General features: G+C 37.2%; 1 protein-coding gene across 1 annotated transcript; it reads left to right on the forward strand.

Annotated features, from left to right (window-relative positions):
• Nucleotides 1–1,131: 1,131 nt before the first annotated feature.
• LOC123890420 lies at nt 1,132–15,023 on the forward strand. The gene is made up of 4 exons (XM_045940035.1): nt 1,132–1,223; nt 3,360–3,856; nt 3,974–5,769; nt 14,955–15,023. The coding sequence occupies exons 1-4, from the start codon at nt 1,132–1,134 to the stop codon at nt 15,021–15,023; spliced, it is 2,454 nt and encodes an 817-aa protein (XP_045795991.1).
• Nucleotides 15,024–17,022: the final 1,999 nt, after the last annotated feature.

Raw genomic sequence — 17,022 nt, forward strand, 5'->3', positions numbered from 1 at the left:
AAGCACTTGTCCAAACCAACCACAATTTTCATCAGACCTGCATACTCAAGAGCTTCTACAACACTAGGACATTCAAGAATATCAGCTTTCAAATTTCTTTCCAGAGCTAACCTTCTATGATACACAAACTTCCACCTTGCAGACCCATTTTCCAGATGAAATGAAACATTATCTAATGGAGCATAGGGAACAGATTGGGGAACCTTCTTCCTTCCTACACTCTTCCTAGATGTGCTGCCAGATGCAGCAACATCTGTCTCAGGTTCAAAATCAGAATCACTAGTTGGGGGAGCTTTTCTTTTCTTGGTCTCTGATCTAGGGACCACTTTACTGACAGGTTTTGGAGGTCCATACATAGGCTTTTTACCAGTATCTTTTCCAGCCTTAGAAGGTTTGGGTGTTTGGACAGGTGTATTAGTAGTCTCTACACCTTTACTAACCCTACTTCTAGTCCTTCTAGCCACACTAGCCTCAGAATTTGTAGGAATAGACTTTTCACTCACAGTTGTTTCATTAACAATTATAACCTCAGGATTTTCATCTACAACCTTATCAGGAACAGTTTCTTTATCAGCATCCTTAGGTTGGGGACTCTCATCAGACTCAGAATAGTCCACCAGATTTTCTTGTGCCAAAGATGTGGGAACATCTGGCACCACATTTGGCGCAGCGCCATGTGTTGCAGCACTTGGCATAACATGTGTCTCAGCACCAGTTTTTGTGGGAGACTCAGTAGTAACATCAACATTGATCTCAGTAGTAGCATCAACATTAGTATCAACAGCAATAGGGGAGTTAGGAGCACTTTTCCCCAAATTATCAGTCACAGTAGGTTTTTCTAAACCTAGGTTTTCAACAGAATTTGGAACATCAGAGTTTTGATTAAGTGAATTCTTACCAGATGTGTCAACATCGTCCTCTGTAGCATCAACGACAGGAGTAGGAACATCACTTGATGGCAGAGGATCAACATGCAGTTCAGACATTGTATAGGACCTTCTCGATTCAGTTCGCGATTTCTTGCTCTTCTTCTTCGTTTTCTTAATTGAAGAGGAGGGAGATGAAGGATTTATACTTGTTCGTGATGATTTTTCCTTCTTCGCAACTGATTTTCTCCTCATAGTTGGACTTATGGAGGGTATGGTGGTGAGAGGAACAGCATCGATTACCACCTTTTGTAGTGATGGAACAGCATCTGTTTTTGTTGGTGAAGATTTGGCAGAGTTAGACATGATTTGGAATTGAAGTTTTCTGAGAAGAGGAGAAGTCAGAGAAATGTTGATGAGGAAAATAGAGAGTTCTTGAGCGTGAGAGAGAGAATGGATGGAGAGCAATGATTGTGGTTGATGGAGGTTGTGGGAAGTTGAATGAAAACTTCCTTGATTAGCGTGTAACTTTAAGTGAAGAGAGGTAGTTACACGCATTACATGCTGTAACTGCTATTTGTCTTCAAAAAGGCAAATTCCAAGTTTGCCTCTCAAATTTTCAAATTGATTTGCATCTAAGGCCTTTGTAAAAATATCTGCCAATTGTTCTTCAGATGCAATGTGCTCAAGTGTAACAATTTTTTCTTCTACAAGCTCCCTTATAAAATGATGGCGTATATCAATATGCTTAGTCCTACTATGTTGAATAGGATTTTTAGAAATGTTTATAGCACTTAGATTGTCACAGTAAAGTGTCATGACATCTTGCTCAACACTATACTCCTTCAACATTTGTCTCATCCATAACAATTGAGAGCAACTACTCTCAGCTGCTATATATTCTGCCTCAGCTGTTGATAGAGACACACTATTCTGCTTCTTACTAAATGATCAGTGCATTTTAATGCACATTCTTCTACTATTGTACTAGTGTCTTCCTATGGTTTAATTTACTATTTTCACTATTTTAAGGTGTTTTTATATTTAAGTTTATTTCTAACTCTATTTTATTTTCGCACTTAATTTATGAATAAATAGCACTTTGACACCCTTCCGGTCCGCAGGTCATAACTGGAGTTACAAATATCGGATTGAGGCGCGGGAAGATGCGTTGGAAAGCTGAGATCAAGAGCTACGACTTTCATGTTGAGGCCAAAACCCAGTTCGGAGCGCAAGTGTGTCAAATAATTGCGTTTATGTTCCAGACGAATTTAATTCAGCACAACTTTATATTTTTCGGCCCAATTGTTTTAAGGCCCGTTCCATGTATTATTTAAACCGAAAAAAAGGCAGCTAGGGTTATTCATTCACTGTTCACGAAATATTCAAACCCTAGAGCAGCCGTCATCTTCCATGGAGAACTAAACTTCTATTGATCCATTGGTGTAAGGAACTTTGTTCTCGAATCTTGAGGTTCGGTTTTAATAGCAAATCGTTATGTTTATGCTTATCATATATCAATTTTCTTGTCTCTCTTTTGTGTATGAGTTGATGCAATTGATGCTTAATTATTTTGTTTCACGTTCATAACATTGAGACTATTCAAATTAATTCACGCTTGTTCAAATTAATCTGAATAGGAAATTGTTATATTATTTTCGCTTGCAAAATAGGGCTGCCGAATTATTGTTATGATTTTTAACTGTGTTATTGGTGACGCTTGATCATCGCCATAGTTAGTCGAACACGCTGGTGCTTAATCAACGAATTCGTTATAAAACTGATTTTCGCTTGTTAAATTAGTTCTATAATCAGCCGAAGCATAAACTGTATGAATATTCATATAAGAACCCATGATAGATGATAAACAAAGTTGCCTAAAACCAATGGATTGATTGCTTTTATATTAATTAAATTCGTAATCTCTGTTATTGCTTCCACAAACAAAAAAACCCCAAATTGCAACCTTTAAATTCATTCTGATATTGTTAAACCGATCGTGAGTCCTTGCGAAACGACCAAGGTCACTACCTTGTACTACTTATTTTAAAATTATTTTGATCACGAAACGACGGTGATCAAATTGGCGCCGTTGCCGGGGACTCATAATTGTGTTATTCAGTATTAGAATTGCTAGAATTGCTTGTTTCTTTTGTTATTGCGCGTCTGCCGTATAAAAAAATTAATAGACGAATTAGGGCTGATTTTGCGTCTGTTCTGCTTTTTGACCATCCCATTCCCTCAGAAAAAAATCAGGGTTCAAAATCCCCTATTTTGGGAATAGGGGACAAAATATGGGACACCACCCTCTCAGCCCCAAATTCCTTGTTTTTCTATTTTATTTTAATTTTTTACTGATTTCGTATTTTCAAAAAAATCCAAAAAAATTTGTGTCATCTTTATTTTAGTTAATTAGAATTTTCGTGGTATTTTTAGATTTTTTCTCATTCAGTTTGACCTGTTTTCTATTTTACTCACCTATTTTCGTTGTAGGGACATAGTTGGAATTACCGTAATTGATTCTAACACTATATCTGATTCTGAGTCTGACTATTTCCATACTTTATTTAATTCTGATTCTGAACTTGAACATCAAAACATGGCTGCTGAACAAACATTGAGGCAGCTTGCTGCTCCTGATGTTAATTACAATGGTTTGTGTATTGAATATGCTGAAGTTGATGTACCTTTTGAACTAAAATCTGGTTTAATACACTTGCTGCCAAGGTTTAATGGTCTTGCAGGTGAGGACCCGCACAAGCATTTAAAGGAATTTCAGGTTGTGTGCTCCACACCATTGAGGCCCGAAGGTATCACGGAAGACCACATCAAGTTGAGAGCCTTTCCATTCTCGTTACAAGGTGCTGCTAAAGACTGGCTCTACTACCTTGAGCCAAATTCTGTTTCAACTTGGAATGATCTGAAGAAGGTCTTTCTAGAGAGATACTTTCCCGCTTCTAGAGCAGCATCAATCAGAAAAGAAATATGCGGCATTAGGCAAGGAAACGAATCATTGGCAGAGTACTGGGAAAGATTCAAACATCTAGTTTCAAGTTGTCCCCAACACCAGATCACCGAGCAATTACTCATCCAATATTTCTATGAAGGGTTGCTACCAATGGATCGAAACATTTTGGATGCTGCAAGTGGTGGAGCACTTGTTGACAAAACTCCAGCTGCTGCAAAGGCCTTGATCGAGAACATGTCACTCAACTCGCAACAGTTTACAACCAGAAATAATTCTGCAAGTGTAAATGAGATTCAGTCTTCCTCTTCCTCCATCAAGGCGCTCGAAACCAAGTTTGATGCTAGAATTGATGAACTTACTTCCTTGGTGAAAAAGTTGGCAGTTAGCAAAGCTCAACCAGCAAAAGTGTGTGGTATTTGTACTTCTTCTGGGCACCCGACTGATACATGCCCCATTCTACAAGATGAAACAATAACTGAGCTTCCTCAAGCATATGCAGCAGCAGCCCTTTACAATCAAAACAGGTACAACAATCCTGACCTCTCCACCAACAAATATCACCCTAGTTGGAGGAATCATCAAAACCTCCAATATGGGAATCAGTCACAAGCTGCAGCCCCTGCTGCCCCACCAGCCACTTCTTCACTGGAAGACCTTGTCAAGCAACTGGCACAACGAACAGATGCTAGCATTCAGAACCTGACAACGCAGATGGGACAAATGGCCAGTGCAATAGGCCAACTACAAGCTCAAGGCTCGGGTAACCTTCCTGCACAAACAGTGCCGAATCCGAATGTGAATGTAAGTGCAATTACTTTGAGATCCGGAAGAGTGTCAGAACCAGCTCCAGAGAAAAAGAAGAAGAAAACCGTTGCATCATCATCTGCTCCTAAACCTCCTTCTGTTACAATTGAGACCGAACCCGAAAAAGAAAGAGTATATGTGCCACCAATTCCTTTTCCTCAAAGGGTGCAGAAAAATATCAAGAAGACAGTTGAGGAAGACAAGGAGATTTTAGATGTATTCAGAAAATGTGTGGTTAACATTCCTCTCCTTGATGCAATTAAACAGATTCCTAAATATGCAAAATTCCTGAAAGACTTGTGCACACACAAGAGGAAGTTGAAGGAAAATGAGAGAATCAGTTTGGGACGAAATGTTTCTGCTTTCATTCAGCCCAAAACTGGTTCCTCAGCTAATGTCTCAGTTATCAGTCAGACCATGCCAGAAAAGTGTGATGATCCAGGAGTTTTTGCTATTCCCTGTTCCATTGGAGATCGCAAGTTTGAAAATTGTATGCTTGATCTGGGAGCAGGTATTAATGTTATGCCTACTTCTATTTATAATAACCTTGATCTTGGTCCTTTGCAGCCTACAGGTTTAATCGTGCAATTAGCAAATAGGAGCAATGCCCGCCCTGCTGGGAAGGTAGAAGATGTCCTGGTGCAAGTTAATGACTTGATTCTTCCTGCAGATTTCTACATTCTAGACATGGAGGGCGAAACTAATTCCAGCAGGGCACCCATCATTCTAGGCCGACCATTCATGAGAACGGCAAGAACAAAAGTTGATGTTTATGATGGAACCATGTCCATGGAGTTTGGCGACATTGTCGCTAAGTTTAACATTTTTGATGCCATGAAACATCCCGTGGAAGAACATTCTGTTTTTTATATGGATTTAGTTACTAACACTAACCTTTGCTCTGTTTGTGCTAAGATTGAATCTGATTTGCAGGATAATAACATTCATACAGGTGAAGTTGTTGTCAATGAGGCAGTCTGTACGGTTAAAGTTCTTGACATTCCGGCTGCCCCAACCAAACACTCCCATGATAAAGAAAAGACTACACACTTCCATGATAAGATGATTTCCAAAAAGAAATTTTCTGTTGGCCAAAAAGTCTTGCTGTTTAAGTCTCGCCTGAAAGATATGGTTGGTAAGTTTCGATCCAAGTGGATTGGCCCCTTTGTCGTGACTAATTTTTTTCCTTCTGGTGCTATAGAAATTAAAAGTACAGGTACTGGCAAGGTTTTCAAAGCAAAAGGACAGCGGCTGAAGCTGCTCCATAAAAGTGTGGAAGGGCTTCCACCAAAACCACCAGACATAGAAGCACCAGCACCAGCCGCTACACCTTAGCCCCTCGGGTGTGTTCCTTCCTTTACTCTCACTTTATGTTTAGATTACATTGCGGACACTGTCTGGTTTAAGTGTGGGGGAGGGACATTTTACATTTACATTTACATTTTTGTGTTTTTAAAAAAAAATAATAATAATAACAATAATAAAATAAATCATCATGAGTAGTCACATGTTCTAAGGCTAGGGCAGATAGCTGTAGGGTCAGTGAAATTTTTGGAGTTTTTTGTTTTGATACTTGACATGATAGTCTTTGCAACTTAATGCACAATCTGCTTGAACACTGTCAAACTTAGTAATGTCTAGATAAATCTCTGAAATATTTATTCTTTAGACTAAGTTCTCTAATTTGAATATAATGGAGGTATGATTAGAACTAAGTGTGGGGGAAAGGCTAGAGTAACAGATAGACCGATCAATGCTATTAATTGAGAAAAAGGGAAACTGTTTAAGAGCTAAAACTAATGAATATAATAAGTTACTGTGCCCGAAACTGGAGGAACAAGTTCCTGTGCCCGAAACTGGAGGAACAAGTGCTGTGTAGGATGCTCTACTCTGAGTAACAGGTTGGACTTATTACAAGTAAGATCCCGTCAGGTGAAAAGGTGGAGTAGTACCTAAAGCTTAAAAATAATAAATAATAATAAACTATAATAAAGCTTGAAGGTAGTTGCCCCTGAGTTGATGTTGAAAAGTTTTGGATCTCTTGAAAAGAAATAGCCCCCCCTAGTCTGAAATTCTGGTTAAATCCAAAATTATAGGAAAAGAATGACAACTTAGCATCTAGAATGGTAGTTTCAGAGAGGGATCTTGACATTACTTTGGTTGACAGTGGGAGACAGTACACACACACGCAAGATTATTATTGAAAGTTGATAGATAAGAATTGTGCCAATCTTTGAATTTTGACCCAAGGTTTGAAGCTTGAAACCTGGAATATGTTGACTGCTTGTGATTTGTTTTTAAATTTTTCATTTGAGTTTTGCTCGAAGTGCAAAAGTTCAAGTGTGGGGGAATTTGATCAGTGCATTTTAATGCACATTCTTCTACTATTGTACTAGTGTCTTCCTATGGTTTAATTTACTATTTTCACTATTTTAAGGTGTTTTTATATTTAAGTTTATTTCTAACTCTATTTTATTTTCGCACTTAATTTATGAATAAATAGCACTTTGACACCCTTCCGGTCCGCAGGTCATAACTGGAGTTACAAATATCGGATTGAGGCGCGGGAAGATGCGTTGGAAAGCTGAGATCAAGAGCTACGACTTTCATGTTGAGGCCAAAACCCAGTTCGGAGCGCAAGTGTGTCAAATAATTGCGTTTATGTTCCAGACGAATTTAATTCAGCACAACTTTATATTTTTCGGCCCAATTGTTTTAAGGCCCGTTCCATGTATTATTTAAACCGAAAAAAAGGCAGCTAGGGTTATTCATTCACTGTTCACGAAATATTCAAACCCTAGAGCAGCCGTCATCTTCCATGGAGAACTAAACTTCTATTGATCCATTGGTGTAAGGAACTTTGTTCTCGAATCTTGAGGTTCGGTTTTAATAGCAAATCGTTATGTTTATGCTTATCATATATCAATTTTCTTGTCTCTCTTTTGTGTATGAGTTGATGCAATTGATGCTTAATTATTTTGTTTCACGTTCATAACATTGAGACTATTCAAATTAATTCACGCTTGTTCAAATTAATCTGAATAGGAAATTGTTATATTATTTTCGCTTGCAAAATAGGGCTGCCGAATTATTGTTATGATTTTTAACTGTGTTATTGGTGACGCTTGATCATCGCCATAGTTAGTCGAACACGCTGGTGCTTAATCAACGAATTCGTTATAAAACTGATTTTCGCTTGTTAAATTAGTTCTATAATCAGCCGAAGCATAAACTGTATGAATATTCATATAAGAACCCATGATAGATGATAAACAAAGTTGCCTAAAACCAATGGATTGATTGCTTTTATATTAATTAAATTCGTAATCTCTGTTATTGCTTCCACAAACAAAAAAACCCCAAATTGCAACCTTTAAATTCATTCTGATATTGTTAAACCGATCGTGAGTCCTTGCGAAACGACCAAGGTCACTACCTTGTACTACTTATTTTAAAATTATTTTGATCACGAAACGACGGTGATCACTAAACCAAGATACTAGATTGTTTCCCAAGAAGAAACATGCACCTGAGGTGCTCTTTCTATCATCTGCACTTCCAGCCCAATCTGCATCACAATAGCCAACTAAAGTAGAATCATTGCCATGTGAGTATAGAATTCCATAGCCACATGTTCCATTGACATATTTGAAAATCCTTTTTACTTGAGTCAAATGACTCATCTTGGGTTCAGATTGATATCTTGCACAAACACCAACTGCAAACATGATGTCAGGCCTGCTAGCTGTGAGATAAAGCAAGCTCCCAATCATACTTCTATAGATACTTTGATCCACATCAATCCCTTTCTCATCTTTGGTAAGCTTCAAGTGTGTAGGTGCAGGTGTCCTTTTGTGACTACCACCTTCCATTCCAAATTTCTTCACAATGTTTCTTGCATATTTTTCTTGAGATATAAAAATGGTGTCTTCCATTTGTTTGACCTGAAGACCTAAAAAATAAGTTAGCTCACCTACAAGACTCATTTCAAATTCAGATTGCATTTGATGCACAAAATGTTCCACCATTTGTCGCGACATTCCACCAAATACAATATCATCTACATATATCTGAGCTATCATTAGCTTTCCTTTCTCTTCTCTCACAAACAGGGTTTTATCATTACCACCTTTCTTGTATCCATGGCTGACAAGGAATTCAGTCAGTCTTTCATACCATGCTCTAGGGGCTTGTTTCAATCCATAGAGTGCTTTCTTTAGTTTGTAAACATGGTTAGGAAAGCTTGGATCTACAAACCCTTTTGGTTGTTCAACATAAACCTCTTCATTTAGATAGCCATTTAGAAATGCACTTTTTACATCCATTTGGTATAGCTTGAATTTTAAGATGCATGCCACAGCCAAGAGTAATCTTATGGACTCCAAGCGAGCAACTGGAGCAAAAGTTTCATCAAAGTCTACTCCTTCTATCTGGGTGTATCCTTGTGCTACAAGTCTGGCTTTATTTCTAGTAATGTCACCATTTTCATCAGTCTTGTTCTTGTACACCCACTTTGTACCTATAACATTTACACCATCTGGTCTAGGTACTAGATCCCATACCTCACTTCTTTTGAACTGAATTAGTTCATCCTGCATAGCATTGATCCAGTATTCATCAGTCAAAGCTTCTTTGACATTCTTTGGTTCAATCTTGGATATGAAACATGAATTGGAGATTGCTTCTTTTGATCTTCTTGTTGCAATTCCTTGATTTGGATTTCCAATGACAAGTTCCAGAGGATGATTCTTCTGTATTCTAGTAGATGGTCCTTTGTTTGATCTAGGAGCCTCTGTAGCAGATTCAGACTGTTGATCAGGTTCAGTTTCAGTTTGATCATCATCTGGTGTTGGGACAGGTGTTATGACATCTGTCTCTTCTGCTGGATCTGCACTTGTTGCATCACTATCATCAATAACGACATTAATTGATTCCATCATAGTTCTTGTTCTGGAGTTAAAAACCCTGTAGGCTCTGCTGTTGGTTGAGTAACCTAAAAATATCCCCTCATCACTTTTGGGGTCCAATTTTCTCCTAGGTTCTCTATCTGCCAAAATATAGCATTTTGACCCAAACACATGGAAGTATTTTACAGTAGGCTTCCTATTCTTCCATAGTTCATACAATGTTGTAGCAGTACCTTTTCTTAATGTTACTCTATTGTGAATGTAACATGCTGTATTCACGGCTTCAGCCCAGAATTTGTAAGGAACATTTTTGGCATGCAACATCACTCTAGCAGATTCTTGTAAGGTTCTGTTCTTTCTCTCAACCACACCATTTTGTTGAGGTGTAATTGGTGAAGAAAATTCATGAGTTATTCCTTCAGCAGCACAAAAGTCAGCAAATTTAGAGTTCTCAAACTCCTTACCATGGTCACTTCTAATTCTTACAATACCACAACCTTTCTCCTTTTGAAGTTGTAAGCAAAGATTTTTGAATTCTTCAAAAGTCTCAGATTTTTCCCTAATGAAATTGACCCAAGTATATCTAGAGAAGTCATCAACAACAACAAGAACATATTTCTTACCTCCAAGACTCTCAACTTGTATGGGTCCCATCAGATCCATGTGTAGTAACTCAAGAACTTTAGAAGTGGACAAGTGTTGCAACTTCTGGTGCGACACTTTGGTTTGCTTCCCAATCTGACATTCACCACAGATATTGCCTTCTTGTATCTGTAAACTTGGTAGTCCTCTGACAGCTTCTTCTGATATGACTCTCTTCATGCTCTTCAGGTTAAGGTGTCCTAATTTTTGATGCCACAGCTTAACCTCTTCATTTTTAGTTAAGAGACATGCAGATACATTAGCTTCTTCAAGAGGGATCCACAAGTAGCAATTGTCTTTTGATCTAACACCCCTCATAAGGATGTCTCCTTCATTATTGCTGACTAGACATTCATTTTTTGTAAAGTTGACTTTCATGCCTTGATCACATAGTTGGCTTATACTGATTAGATTGGCAGTTAGGCCTTTTACAAGGAGAACATTTTCAAGTTTTGGTAGACCATTGTCAATCAGTCTTCCAATACCTTTGATTTCCCCCTTTGCTCCATCTCCAAATGTCACAAAGCTTGTGGCATAGGATTTTACCTCTTTCAAATACTTTTCAACACCAGTCATGTGTCTGGAACAACCACTATCAAAGTACCAATCTTCTTTTGATGAGGCTCTGAGTGACGTATGGGCAATCAGACTTTTCCCACTGCTTTCAGCTGTATACTCCTTTGTATTGGTTGTATCATCTTTTTGCTTCCATTCCATCCTTGTTTTAGTAATGGATGGATCAGATTCTTGAGGGGTTTCACTTGGATACCCATACAATCTGTAGCAGTAAGGCCTTATGTGCCCCTTTCTTCCACAGTGATGACATCTCCATGAGTGGTACCTGCTTCTGGGTCTAGGTATAAACCTAGGTCTCTGCCATCTTTGCTGATGTGGTGCCACATGTGGCAACACTTGTCTCTGCTGTCTAGGAGACAGGTGTGGCGACATCCTGTCATGCATTTTTGGAGACGGTTGTTTACTTATCTCAGGCATATATTTCCCCTCTTTGTTGTAATCCATAATCCTATTAACATTTTTGTATTCATACCCAATGCCTGTTTTGGATCTGCTAGGAACAGGCAAATTTTCCAGGATTTCATCTAGATCACTTCCTTTGAATAGCCTAAGAACATGCTTCTTTAAATTCTCAAGATGGGAGTTTAATTCAGTTACCTCTTCATTCAGATGGGCTATTTCAGTCAGTTGTTTGATTTTGTCAGCTTCTAAGTTGATGATAGTTGCCTTTTGTTCCTCAATGATCTTTAAACTATCTTCCCATTTAGTACTAAATTCAGAGATTCTTGACATATTAGCAGCTCTCTCAGTTTGCAACTTAGTGATTTTTTCCTTTTGTTCTTCAGAGACTCTGCAGACTTCTGCACTCTTCAGACACAGCTTTTTATATGATTCAGCAAGTTCATCAAAGGTCAGTTCTTCTTCACATGATTCAGTGTCAGATGTGCAAACACTTGTCAATACATGTATAGCCTTTGCAGTATTGTCTTCTCCCTCAGAATCTTCATCTGACCAAGTTACAGTCATTCCCTTCTTCTGTTTCTTCAGAAAGGTTCCACATTCACTTCTAATGTGACCAAACCCCTCACATTCATGGCATTGAACACCTTTATTTGGAGCTGATTTCTCATCTGTTACAGGTTTTCTGAGATTCCTGTAAGTGTTGCGACCAATGTCAGCTGCACCTGTCTTAGAGCGTTTGTCCATTCTCTTTAGCACCTTATTAAATTGTTTTCCCAAAAGAACCATTGCATCAGAGATGCTGTGTTCAGACTCTGTGTCACTCAGTTGATCTTCTTCCTCAGCATTTGAAACAAAAGCAATGCTTTTGTTTTTCTTATCCATCTTTTCATTTGTAGCTACCTCATAGGTTTGTAGTGAACCAACCAGTTCATCTAGCTTCATATCTGTGATATCCTTGGCTTCTTCTATAGCTGTGACTTTCATGTCAAACTTCTTAGGTAGAGACCTGAGCATTTTTCTTACCAGCTTTTCTTCAGGTATCTTTTCACCCAAGGCATCAAATTGATTGTCAAAATCAAGTATGGTCATGTGAAAATCCTGAATGGTTTCATCATCATTCATTCTAAGATTCTCAAACTTCGTTGTTAGGAGTTGTAGCTTTGACAGCTTTACTTTAGAGGTACCTTCATGAACAGTCTCAAGAATTGTCCAAGCTTCCTTAGCAGAGACACACTTTTTGATGAGTCTGAATATGTGCTTGTCAACACCATTATATAGTGCATATAATGCTTTTGAGTTTGCAAGAGCAAGCTCATCCTCTTCTTTGGACCATTCTTCAGCAGATTTCAACTCAAGAGTTGGTTTACCATCTTTGTCCATCTTCACAGGTGGAGTCCACCCTCTCAGAACTGCCTTCCATGTCTTGCTATCAATTTGTCTTAGAAAGGCCATCATGCGGGACTTCCAATAGTCATAGTTTGAAGCACCAACCAGAAGAGGTGGTCTGGTAACAAACCCTCCTTCTTTGTCCATCCTTGCCAGAAAAAGTTTCCCTGGAGCTCACCCTAAAATTCAGAACAGGGTGCCTGCTCTGATGCCAATTGAAATTCCTGGCACACAGTGGACAGGTGTTGCTCAAGGTGTAGCAACACTTGTCTGTTGTAGACAGATGTTGTTACTGGTGCGCCAACACTTGTCTATAAACAGAGCAAATAACATAAAACAATACAAACAGTAAAGTAAATAACACACGAGAGTTGTTAACCCAGTTCAGCCTAAAGCCTACTCTGGGGGATACCAATCCAGGAATGAAGTCCACTATCAGCAGTATTACTTCGAAGCTAAACTCACCCGTTTACAACTTCTCACTTAATCACTACCCAATGACACTTCTACCTAGGAACTCCTAGATATGAGACCCCGTCCCAATTCCCACCTTAGCAACACAGACAGCGCTGCTATTCAAATCCACAATCACAACAGGTGGAGACACACTCCTAAGAAACTAGGATTCACTCTTGCTTAAAAGCTTGCGAGTAAACCACACAACACAATAGAACAATCTCCGTACTTCAAAGCTTAGGAGAAGTTCACACTTACAACTCAATAACACTCAGGTCCTAAGCTTGCATCAATGAGACACAAGAAAGGCTCACAATTAACACTCTAAAATCCCTAAAACACACGCTTTGTAAGAACACGATTTTAGATGCTTGAATCCATATGCTTGCCTTCGTATTTATAGCAGTAGAATGACTTGGGCTTCAAGACAAAATTAGGGCTTCTAGAATTGCGGCAGCAGTGATATATTTCTGAAAATAATAGTTATATTTTTGAAACGCAAAAATATATTTTCCAAAAATATAATTCCTTTGGAAAATAAAACTAGGGTTTGGCTGCCTCATGAAACACATTAAACACGTGCGCCTTCCTCTGTAAGAAACCTTGAAATAATTCTTCAAACAGATCTTCAAAAGATTGAGTAGAAAATAATAACATCCAGCTGGCGCGCGTAGAACAGAGTCAGATGTTGTTCCAAAGTGTAACAACATTTGTCACAACACTTGGGGTCAGCACACTTGTCTCAACACTTGGCTAAAATATGTTTTTGCAAAATGTAGCCAATATACAAAAACCCAACAATATATATATATATATATATATATATATATATATATATATATATATATATATATATATATGGGTGCCCCTAATATGGTCCCCAAAATAAAAGGTCCACCGGTGGTCCTTTAGTTTTGACCTGCAACTACAGGTTACACCTTTTTTGGCTTTTCTTTTTTATTTATTTTTATTTCATTCAACTTTATCTTCTTATTTGTATATCTTTTGTTTTTACATTTATGCCCTTGACTCAAATCTACCCATTAGATATATTTCACGCTTCACACCATGCCATATGTCAACGTTTATTGATTAAAACACAGAAAATCAAAAACGATCTTCTTCTTCATAACCAAAAGTAACAGAGCTTCTCTTTGAAGCCTCAGTCGCCGGCCTCTTTCATACCCACTCAACAAAAGTCACAAACCACCGTCGCCATTTGAATCTAACTACTGCAACCGGTTTGAACGAGAGGGTGGTAACTGATATGGCTATAGATCTAACCACCACAAATACTGAAAAAACTTCTTCTACATAATTTCACCGCGTTTCACCGCCAACGTTTGCATAATTTCGTTGCTTTCTAACAAGTGAGTATTTCCATCTTGTTTTTCATTCAAACAATGTTAATTTTACAATTGGTTTATTGGGCGCATGGCCAAAGGCCCCTGTCTCTTGTATGAATGGCGGTGGAACCCCGGTGATGGTTCGAGTGTTTGCTTCGCTCGCTGCAGGATTGTTTTTGCTGCTGCTTTCTGTTTTGTCCTCTGTGTTGTAGTTTTCTGTTTTTAGATGGAATGTTTTTTGGTTGTTGAGTTTTGCCTTTTTTTGTGTTTTGGATTTGGTGATCGATCCCTCTCTCTGTACTAGTTTACTAAACCTTTAGCACCCCTTTGTGGTTTATTATATAATTATACTTTCTTTTTGCCTTAAAAAAAATGTTAATTTTACAATAATTTTGGGTAGCTATGGTTTGGGTTTTGCATCTTCATAATTGAAATTTATTTTTTTAATTGTTTCCATCTTCATAGTTTACGTTGTGATTTTTAATAATTTTGGGTTTTTTTTTAAAAATTATTTTTAACCATGAGTGAATCAATATTGTTTATGTTAATTGTTTTGAAGGATTTCAATTTATCTGACAACTCATTGTTGTTGTTGCTGCAGGATTTCATGAAAGGTGAAAATCGATTTGAAGGATACAATGTAGGGATTTCTGTAAATCGACAGACTTAGCATGCGTTGTGTTTGGTTTGGTTCTTCATAGAATCATAGTAATCTAGTGAAGGACCATAAACAATTGATTTCTAAGAAATTGACACAACAATCTGCTATACTATTAAAATTGAAAACATATATCAACGGTTAATCAGATGTGACCACCACTTAGATTTGAATTAAATATAAGAAATTCAATTGATTGAGAAATTTTGAAACTGAAATGATTTTAGTATTTAAGGTCTCATTGAAAATTAAATATGACGACTTTCTGCAAAATTGGGAACCTAAAATTTCTCAAAGGATGAATGTATGAAGAAAGAAAAAGATAATAAAGTTCATTGCATCTAATAAACCTTGCAACCTGTCGTCGTCCAGCACAAACCGCCGTCATCCCGAACGCCACCGTCGTACTGCATCTCTGCCGTCATCCCGCACGCCACCGTCGTGTTACTGCCGCCCTTCAAATAGTGAAATTTGGTAGGTTGGTGGTGGTCGGTGGCGGCGCCATATATGTTGTGGTTGAAGAAGTTCATCATGGCTTCAAAGAACAAGCTTATTTTGTTACGCAAAGAAGATCTGTGTGCTTACTTTTTTGTGTTTTAATTTTTCTGAAAACTTTGACATTTTACATGGTGTGAAGCGTGAGATACATCTAACGGATAGATTTGAGCCAGGGCATAAACATAAGTACACATGTAACAAGATAAAGTTGAATGAAATAATAAAAAATAAAAAAGAAAAACCCAAAAAGGTGTAACCTGTATTTGCAGGTCAAAATTAAAGGATCACCGGTGAACCTTTTTTTTAGGGACCATATTAGGGGCACCCTATATATATATATATATATATATATATATATATATATATATATATATTCATTGTGGATGAGATCTAATGAATTAAGTTTATCATTTTCAGGCTCAATAAATCAATGCAAAACAAAGAGAATGAAAAAAAAAAGAAAAGAAAACTGCTCATTGATTTTCTTGATGAAGGAAAGAAGGAAAGAGAATGGGATAAAATGCAAGTAAAGAAGGACAATTTATATTACTGACAGTGTGTATTAAAAAGACGGAATTGCTCCTCTACTTGCTCTTCAAGTTTTGTTTGAATTTAAAAAATGCTTCCAGATTTTTCTTTGGCGGGAAAACTTTATGCATTACCTTTCCTGAATAGAGAAAGACTTGGTTGGGCACAACCTTAAATATGATGTGTTAAACACACATACATGATTTTAAAAAATTTAAAGATAAAATAATTGATTGATAATAATTGATGTGACTTAATTATATATCTTTAAATTTTTTTCTTTGATGTGTGTGTGCCCAAATATTATGATTTGGGGTTGTAATAGAATTTCTCGACTGAATAAATACCTCTCCTGGATAATACCTCTCTTGGATAGTAACTTCCTCTTCTAATAATAACAAATATTATATGTGGAAATAGCAAAATCCTCATGCAATTTGTGACCAAATACAATGAATCTACTAAATATAGAGCCCACTCCTATACAACCTAGGTTTAAAAGCAGAATATAATATATATATATATATATATATATATATATATATATATATATGGAGAATGTTAACATGTGCACCAAAAGCACATATTAAGGAAATAAAAATAGAAAATATTAAATGTTGAAGCATTAAATTTTAACTTTTTAAGCATTAAATTTTTGTATCATTAAATGTTAAATTTCTATATTAAGATACCTTAACATGTGCCTTATATGCAAATGTTAACAACACCATACATATATATATATATATATATATATATATATATATATATATATATATATATATATATATAGGGGTTTTCTAACTTAGACCCTAGTTAGGTCTAAGTTAGCAAGGTGCACCTTTTCAATTGGACCAAAATACCCATTCTTTTTAATTAATTAACCAAAATACCCATTAGTAGACGCAGATCCAGTGTCACGCGCGTACCGAAGGACCATGGTTACAGACCGTTGATTTCCATCAGACAGCCAAGATCTGATCTC

The sequence above is a fragment of the Trifolium pratense genome, linkage group LG1 (assembly GCF_020283565.1).
Source record: "Trifolium pratense cultivar HEN17-A07 linkage group LG1, ARS_RC_1.1, whole genome shotgun sequence".
NCBI lineage: Eukaryota > Viridiplantae > Streptophyta > Magnoliopsida > Fabales > Fabaceae > Trifolium > Trifolium pratense.